Below are 9,317 nucleotides of genomic sequence, written 5' to 3'. Positions count from 1 at the left end.
ATTTTTGTTTTCATCTTAATTTTAGTTGCCTTTTTAGTAATTTTGTTTTGTTTTATTTGAGCTTTTATTTTGATCATTTCTGTTTTCGTGTTAATTTTAGCTTAAGTGTTAGTTATTTTGTGCTCTTGTCATTTTTTTATATTTCTATTTTTATTTCTATATATTTTTTATTTAATTCAGTGTGTTACTTGCCGCTTCTTTACAAGTAATTATGCAAGTTTCTAGCAATTTCTGAGTGAAAGTTACATCATTTTTTGCAGTGTTTATATACTATTATTTATTAATATGTTGGCTTAGCTTCTATTTTAATATTTCCTGTTTAAAGTCTTTGTCATTATTTGTAACAATCACCTATTTTTTCAGTGCATGTATACTGCATTGCATGCATATTAAACTCCACAATGCAAATATTCCCAAAAGTTATGAAACAAGTTACAATAACACCGGTTTAATGATTAGTTATATTAAAAAGCATATGTGGATCTCAAATGAATCCAAATATGGTGTTTAATAAGCGTGCCATGCTGCCAAACATTCACATGCTGGAGGTTTCGCGGGGCAAAAGGGCAAAATGAGGCTGATCTACCCGCCCCTGACAACCATCACAAACCCACACACAACAGCAGCAGCAGCAGCAGCAGCTCACGCGCACTCAGCATGAACGCAAACACGCTTTAAACTCGACAAACGCTGCGCAAACTCACGCGCGATGAGAGGCAGAAGTTTGTCTGGAGCGCTTGATCTCGAGAAGGTGGCACGAGCGGACTTTAACAGGTGAGTAACTTTACCGACAGTAGTCGGAAACATGAAACGAGATCGATGAACTCTTCATTTATGCGCGTGTGAAGAGAGACTTTGATTCATTTAATGTGTTTCACGGGCGAACAGGTGTTTCCAGTTTATCATGTGTTTATTTTACATTATTAGAAATAATAAAATCAATCATGTAAGCGTAAAAATAATTTAGTAGCATGTATACTGCAAACCGAATCACGACGAAATCATCAAATATAGTACTGCTTGTCTCACCATTTACATTAAAAATAACATTTACAAATATTATTCTGAAAATCTAATTTTTACTATTATTTTTTAAACTGCTCGGTGGGCATTACGACGACTTAATGTTAACTGTGGGACAAATAAAGTATATCTAACATTAAAAATATCAACGAGTACCTCAGGAGCCCAACTTTATTGCTGTAGTTCACATGTCCCCCCTAAAAACAAGTAGAGTGATGCTATCAGGTGATAGCACTTTTAGAAACATTTTCAGCATCTGTGGTAAAGTTGCACTGCATTACAGTTCACGTTCAGAATGTCTTGACTGAAAACGCAAAAAAAAGTGGATCATTTACAGGTAGATGTAGGCCACATTTTCAGGTAACCAGACAAAACATTTGCCAATTTTAATTTCAAAACATTTTCCATATTCATCAGGTAACTGAAACCTCGGCGCACATATAAATCCGAACGCTGTAGATGATGCTCTGTGTCGACCAGTGACGGACATGAACGGGAAGGGCTGCAACCTGATGGTTTCTCCGTCCGGTACGGCTCAGGTTCCTCACCTGAGGGTCCAGACGGGTCACTCCTGGTCTCCATCGCTCCATCCCGACGCCACATCAGGAAACCCGGCCCTGAGTCTCCGCCGACAGGTGCTGGCCAATGGGAAGCTGGGCTTTCCACACTCCTGGCAACATCAAGCCCCGCCCCTTTCACTCCCAGCATCCTCTTCCAAACAGTCAGCTCGACCCAGCTGCCCGGACTATGGTACGAAAGGTAAACAAGAATAAACATCTCAGATTTAAATGCACAGAATTAGTGGCTTGAAAGACCAGCCGGAGTTCAATAAATAAATAAGCCATATCTTCATGCCTGAGCTCCACTCTACCCATAATGCTCAGCTCAGTGAGCCAGAACACCAGACGTGATGCTTTGAATTGGATAAGGGACAATTGAACACCCCCCCGGCCATTTAAACAGCACTTCCAGCCTTCATTTCATCTCGGACTGTCAGAACAAAGTGAAGATGTGCATTGCATTCTCATCACAAATGCACTTAATCAGTCCTACATGTGTAATACAGTTTTACAAAGTCAGCATGCAATCTAAATCAGACCCATGATGTCCTTTAGTGCGACTTTCCTTCAGCCGACGTCTCCTGTTTTTCAACTATCACCATCCAGTTAATTGATAAAAATGCATTTTCCAATGGTGCTTATACAATGTGACACTTCATGCAGATTGTTTCAAAGCAGCTTCACTGTAATAAACAGGAAAGTAACGGCGTTCGTGTTGTAAAAATGATGAAACAAAACTGTGAAGCAGCTCTGTACAAGACAATAGTGTTTGTTGTATTAGTTCAATGTTGATAGTGTCATAATCATAAACCCAGCTAACAGGGAACATTCTCATGATGTTTGATTTTTAAAAGTATGTAAATATTAGGACAGAGCATTCTTAAGGAATGTGTAAAGTTCTTATAACTATTAACATCTGATATACATTCTCATGTGAAGATGAGAGAAAGCATTCTGCTGTTCGTCAACGTTCTCGGAACATCGTTGCGATGATATTTGTCCTTGAACGTTCTCATAACGTTGAGAAAACATTCTTAGAATTTGAACTTTATGAACATTCTAAGAAATATTGTTGTAAGCCTTAAATAGCGTTCTGAATCACGACATGAAAACTGGACGTTTTTATCATTCTCAAAATATTAAAACATTCAAATAACATTATGTTTTGGGTTAAAAAGTTAATAGAATGTTACTTAAAGGTTACATTCTAATCACGATGACAAGAAAACTAGACATTCTAACGCTCTTAGAATATTAAAATAACGTTCAAATAAGAGTGAAAAGGTTACGTTGTAAGAAACGTTTTTGTAACCTTTAAAAAATATTATAATGCGAGGAACACTGGACATTTTAACGTCCTTAGAATATTATATATAAGCATTGAAATAATGTTATATTTTAGGTGGAAACATTAGTAGAACGTTGTAAGAAACATTTTTGTAACCTTTAAATGACGTTCTAAGAAAACTGGACATATCAACATTTTAGAAACACTTAAAAACAATGTTTCCACAACGTTTTTAATAACCGAAATTTGTTCCCTGCCTTCTGTTTTCGTGTCTCGTGACCCAAAAGCACGTTGTACTGATTTACATACTGGTTTATACTTCAGTAGCGTCCAGCAGCTCCGGCCATGTCTTGTCCCCAAACCACAGCTCTCATATTTTTGATGATTAACCAAGCAGAAAGCTTGTACCCAAACGAGCCATGGAGCCAAAGCAGAGGGAAAAACTCATTAGTACTTAACAGAGCAGAAACGCTTCCTTGGCTTTACGGGTTTGTTAGAGGAATTCCATGACTATTCATGTGTTTCTGTTTGATAGAGGCCGAAAAATTCACGTTAGAGGACAAAAGCTCCGGTAGTCCACCCAAAAATGCTTAGTTTTCATTAAATGTTAAGTTTGCTTTACAGAAACTTACTAAATAATATACAGTAATTAGATAATATGTGACCCTGGAGCACAAAACCAGCCACAAGTGTCAATTTTTTGAAATTGAGATTTATACATCATCTGAATAAGCTTTCCATTGATGTATGGTTTGTTAGGATCGGACAATATCTGAAAATCTGGAATCTGAGGGTGCAAAAAAATCTAAATATTGAGAAAATCATCTTTAAAGTTGTCCAAATTAAGTTCTTAGCAATGCATATTACTAATCAAACATTAAGTTTTGATATATTTACAGTCGGAAATTGACTAAATATCTTCAAAGAACATGATCTTTACTTAATATCCTAATGATTTTTGGCATAAAAGAGAAATGTATAATTGTGACCCATACAATGTATTGTTGGCTATTGCTACAAATATCCCCCAGCGACTTAACACTGCTTTTGTGCTGCAGGGACACATAACTGGAAATTACTGATTGATTTGTGATTTATAACCCAGTATTATTGATGCTTCTGAGATTAAGTCATTATTGCCATTTTACCAAAACCTCAACTATATATTAACCAGCTTTTTATGCATTACAAATATATGTTTGTGTTTCTAAGCAATACCATGCATGCATATACTGTAAAGCTTCTGTCCCAGCGAGTTAGTCCATGCATGCAGTATAGGAAGTAAAGCTTGCTTAATCGGCACACTTTGCAACAACGATATTCAACTTGATATTTAATAGTCTGTAAAAATATGCAAAGCCTGTCATTATTACTGAGCCTTTAATCGTTGCACCTTGCAAATGATCTTAAAATATCAGAATTCTTAGTGCAATCTTAATGTGTCATTTGCAAACACAAGAAGTTCTAGTGAAGTTATCAACACTATGAAAAACAATAAAGGCAGGGTAAGCAGTACTGAGTAATCAGGATATGCGTCTGAACAGACCAATCATAGTCCTGTTATGCTGTACAAGGAAGGAAAATAAGTATGTCTCCAAGGCAGAACAGTCTCTGCTCTACTGGAAACGCAGAGCTTGATTATTAGTTCTCTGCTGGAGACTGGTTTAGAGTCTTTTAGTGCCAGTTTTTCCTGCTCTTTAATGGCTAGAATTTCTGACAGTCTGAACTTTAGCATTACAGCAGGAGTTCAAGGCTTTTCATTCTTTTCACAAACTTAAAAATTTGATTTTGTGCAGCTCTTACAGGAGATGTTATATAATGTGGTCGAAGTCAATTATTATTATTCAATCACGGGTCATAAATGTCAGATGAAACGTGACTCTTTCTCAGGTTATTTGTCTTTGGGGACGAACAGAAGAGTTTTTGGGCCGTGTGGCGGTTCAAACCTGCAGGTGATGAGCAACGCCATGCTGGTCCAGAGTCTGTGTCCGGTTTCTCCACAGTCTTCAGCCCAAAACGGCCCACCTCATTCCCTCGCTGTTCCCTTCGCTGATGCCAGGTAAACATCCTCACACACTCAGAAATAAAGGTCCAAATGGGGTTTTTCGCAGTGATGCCATTTTTTGTGTTTCTTAAAGAAACTTTCAGTGATCAGTTCTTTAAAAAAACTGTTTTTTTTCTTACATTTGAATAATCTAAAGAACCTTTTTCTACTATAAAGAACCTTTTGTGGAATGGAAAGTTTCCTTGAATGTTAAAGGTTCTTTATGGAAGCATAGTGAAGAACCTTTATTTTTAAGAGTGAAAAGGGAAAGGTTCACCCATTCATCAAAGTTTCTTTATTCCATAACATACAAAAGAATATGTTTTTATGTATCTTTGCGCACAGTACAACAAAAGCATGCATTGGCCACAGGCTGTCAAACTCCAAAAAGTACCATATAAGAAGTCCGTTTGCACTATATTTCAAGTCCAAACAGATTGATATTGTCATTATCCACTGAAAACCTTTCCTTCTACCAAAAGCTCTCAAATTTCATTCATGCTTCTCAATATTCATACTTGGTCATTATTTACTCACCCTCATGTTGGTCCTCTGGTGAAGATCTGAATGGACTACAAAAGTTATGTAGAGAAGAAATGACATGTAGAAAAACACTGATGCAAATAACATCGGTCGTCTCTTCCCAGCTAGCAGGGAACGTTCTCACAACTTTAAAAGTTTATATTAGGACAAAACATTCTTAAAGTAATGTATATGGAATGTTCTTTTTTTAATATTTGATATATGTTCTCATAATGTTGAGAGAAAACGTTCTGAGATCAACATCGCTTATGATGTTATTCGTACTTGAACATTCTAAGAAACGTTTTTTTGTGGACATTTTAACGTTCGACAATATTAAAAATAAGCGTTCAAATAACATATTTTGGGTAAGACTAAAGTTTGTAGAATGCTGTAAGAAGTGTTTTCGTAACCATTAAGTGACTTTATAATCACTACAAAAAACCTGGACATTTTAACGTTTTACAAACATTTCAAAACAATGTTCCCACAATGCTTTTATAACCTAAATTTGTTGTCTGGGTTAACAGACACCATTAACAGCATATGTAATGGCACCAATTTGGGAGCTAAAGTGGATGATTTTTCAGTGAATAACGCTTAAATGACTTGAAGACATTTGTGTGATCATCTCACAGTCAACAATCTTTTTGAACCTCTTCAGTCGGGTTTTCGTAAATTTCACAGTACTGAGACGGCCTTGGTCAAAGTCACTAATGATTTATTGGTCTATTACTTACTCGTCTTGAAAGAGTTTTTGGTGTGTCTGGGACTGCCTTAAGGTGGTTGAAGTCTTATTTCACTGACCGCTCCCAGTTTGTTTCTATGGGTGGTTATAGGTCCGAGATTAGCTCTGTCTCAACTGGTGTCCCTCAGGGTTCGGTTTTAGGTCCTTTACTTTTTAACATTTATTTGTCACCTTTAGGCCACCTTTTGAGATTGCTCAGCCCTCATTATCATTTGTATGCCGACGATATGCAGATTTATATACATTCAAAACCTCATGAGTGCCTTGACGTTGCTTATTTGTCTGACTGTATTACTGAGATTAAAATGTGGATGGATAATAACTTCTTGTTTTTTTAACGGTGGTAAAACTGAAGTTATGCTCATTGGTTCCCGTTATCAAATTTCTAAAGCTGGTTGTCTGTCCCCGACTCTTATGTTAAATTTTACAGTCATGGAAATGCTGATAAATTCCTTTGTTGTCTCACAGTTAGACTATTGTAATGCTCTTTTAGCCGGAGCTTCTAAATCTACACTTAATAAGTTGCAATATGTACAAAATTCAGCCGCTAGGATTTTAACTGGGACTAGGATTGGCAGTCATATTACTCCAGTGTTAGAATCTTTGCACTGGCTCCCGGTCAGGTTTAGAGTGGATTTCAAAATTATGATGTTTACTTTTAAAGGCGCTTTATAAAATAAAGTTTATTATTATTATTATAGACTTGGGACTACTATTATGATCCATAATGTATCTTGATTTTGGAGCTTGACGGCCCCAGTCCTATTTAAAGGAATGGAAAAGGGTGACCGGGATATTCTCAAAGTAGACAGAAAACCTGTAGGTTTTCAGTCCTGACATCAAAACACTAATTCGCCATGGGCTCCCTCCAGATTCTCACAAGTAAACCAAAGCCTGTGACAAACATAACTTGACGATACTTGGACGTTTTGCAATTCATTTTTGGGTCATCTATTGCAGGTGTTTGCTGTCCAGAGAGTCTTTGGCCTCGACCACCCTCAGCCTCGCAGAGACGCAGTCGATTCGCAGCGGTAAGCTGGACTGGCCCTACGGTTACCGCGTTCTGCCTCCTTTAGGGCTAGGGTTTAACCAGACTTCAGAAGCTGCCGATCCGCATCTCATTCCCGGGACCTCCATGTCCGAATCCGTCTCCAACCCCACGTCTCTACCGCATTATCTCTTCATGGAGGACACCAGCCGCTGCAAAAAGCGAGCGCTGTCCTTGTCTCCGCTCTCGGACGGCATCGGCCTCGACCTCAACTCCATCATCAGAACCTCGCCCACGTCGTTGGTGGCGTACATCATCGGTTCCCGCACGTCTCCGGCCTCGCGCCCCACTCCTTCACCTCTGCAGGCCGATGTTTGCGGACACCTGCTGGGCATCAGAGGCAGCTGCATCCCTCATCCCAACCCCGGCAAACACATCACCAAAGACAAGTCAATTCAGACCCCAATTGTCCAGCCGCTAGAAGACCAATTCACCAATCTAGTAGTGGAGCACCAACTTCTACCTGGACAGGAGATGCAAACGGCGACAAAAAACAGCCTGTCGCCTTCAATACACCTTCAAATGCCCAGCCCTCCTCGAGGCCCTCCACCGCCCTATAACGCCCACATTCAGATCCCAGCGGCGTCTTCAGACAACCTCAGGGTCCTTCCGTCGACTCTCTGCCCGATGCTGGAGGAGGACGAGGAGGAGGACGTCAGCGGAGGACACTGCTGCCGTTGGCTGGACTGCGGCGCTGTTTACGGCCAGCGAGAGGAGCTGGTCAAGCACATCGAGAAGATCCACGTCGACCAGCGCAAGGGCGAGGACTTCACCTGCTTCTGGGCCGAATGTCCACGCAAACACAAGCCTTTCAACGCACGCTACAAGCTCCTCATCCACATGAGGGTCCACTCCGGGGAGAAACCCAACAAATGCTCGGTGAGTCGATGGAGTTTTAAAGCTGAAATCTTACAATAATATGTCTCCAAATATGCAAGCACAGACTAAAAAAAAAATACATTCAATAATTACAAAAACAATGCATATATATTGTCAACAATTCTGTGTTTTTCTGTCAATATGGGGTGCTGTGTGTACATTAATGAGGAAAAAAATGAACTTAAATGATTTTAGCAAATGGCTGCAATATAACAAAGAGTGAAAAATTTAAGGGGGTCTGAATACTTTCCGTACCCACTGTAGATACACACACACACACACACATATATATATATATAAATACACAAAAAAATATTTTTGTGTAAAGTATAGGTAATTTTACTGGAAACATAACTGGAAATAAAATAAACATGAACTGGGATACAATCATATAAAAAATAAAACTTATTTGAACTAGTTGCTAAGACAACATTTCCCATTTTAATTGACTGTAACTTGAACTACTAAAATAACTAAAACTGAAATAAAAATGAATAAAAACAATGTAGACTTTGAAAAAAAAATACAAAATTTTAATTAGTAAAGGATTTAATTACTAAATCTTTATAATAAAAATGGGAAACATGTTCAAAATATTAATAGAAATTAATATTACTAATAGAAATAGTATCTAAATTAAATTAAAATAAGACTATATATGTGTGTGTGTGTGTGTGATGTGTGTGTGTGTGTGATGTGTGTGTGTGAGAGAGAGTGTGTGTGTGTGAGTGTGTGAGTGTGTGTGTGAGTGAGTGTGTGTGTGTGTGTGTGATGTGTGAGTGAGTGAGTGAGTGTGTGATGTGTGTGAGTGAGTGAGTGTGTGTGTGATGTGTGTGTGTGTGTGTGAGAGAGAGTGTGTGTGTGTGAGTGTGTGTGATGTGTGTGTGTGTGTGTGTGAGTGAGTGAGTGTGTGTGTGATGTGTGTGTGTGTGTGTGTGAGTGAGTGTGTGTGTGTGTGTGTGTGTGATGTGTGAGTGAGTGAGTGAGTGTGTGATGTGTGTGAGTGAGTGAGTGTGTGTGTGTGTGTGTGATGTGTGTGTGGTGTGTGTGTGTGAGAGAGAGTGTGTGTGTGAGTGTGATGTGAGTGTGTGATGTGTGTGAGTGAGAGAGTGAGTGAGCGAGGGAGTGTGTGGGTGTGTGTGTGTGTGCGTGCGTGCGAGTGTGTGTGTGTGTGTGTGTGTGCGCGTCACTCTGTGTGTGAGTGT

General features: G+C 38.9%; 1 protein-coding gene across 1 annotated transcript; it reads left to right on the top strand.

The window, feature by feature from the left end:
• Positions 1 to 609: 609 nt before the first annotated feature.
• LOC107558976 (zinc finger protein GLIS3-like) lies at positions 610 to 8,112 on the top strand (the record flags this gene model as incomplete). The annotated part of the gene is made up of 4 exons (XM_016242685.1): positions 610 to 774; positions 1,441 to 1,782; positions 4,762 to 4,930; positions 7,146 to 8,112. Coding segments are annotated over exons 2-4 (1,407 nt in total), but the record flags the coding sequence as incomplete, so codon positions are not given.
• Between the last annotated feature and the right edge of the window lie 1,205 nt (positions 8,113 to 9,317).

Source organism: Sinocyclocheilus grahami, unplaced genomic scaffold (assembly GCF_001515645.1).
Source record: "Sinocyclocheilus grahami isolate Dianchi unplaced genomic scaffold, SAMN03320097.WGS_v1.1 scaffold669.1, whole genome shotgun sequence".
NCBI classification, from domain to species: Eukaryota; Metazoa; Chordata; class Actinopteri; order Cypriniformes; family Cyprinidae; genus Sinocyclocheilus; species Sinocyclocheilus grahami.
The sequence above is the reverse complement of the archived record's forward strand: the minus strand, read 5'-3'. Positions and strand labels throughout refer to the sequence as shown.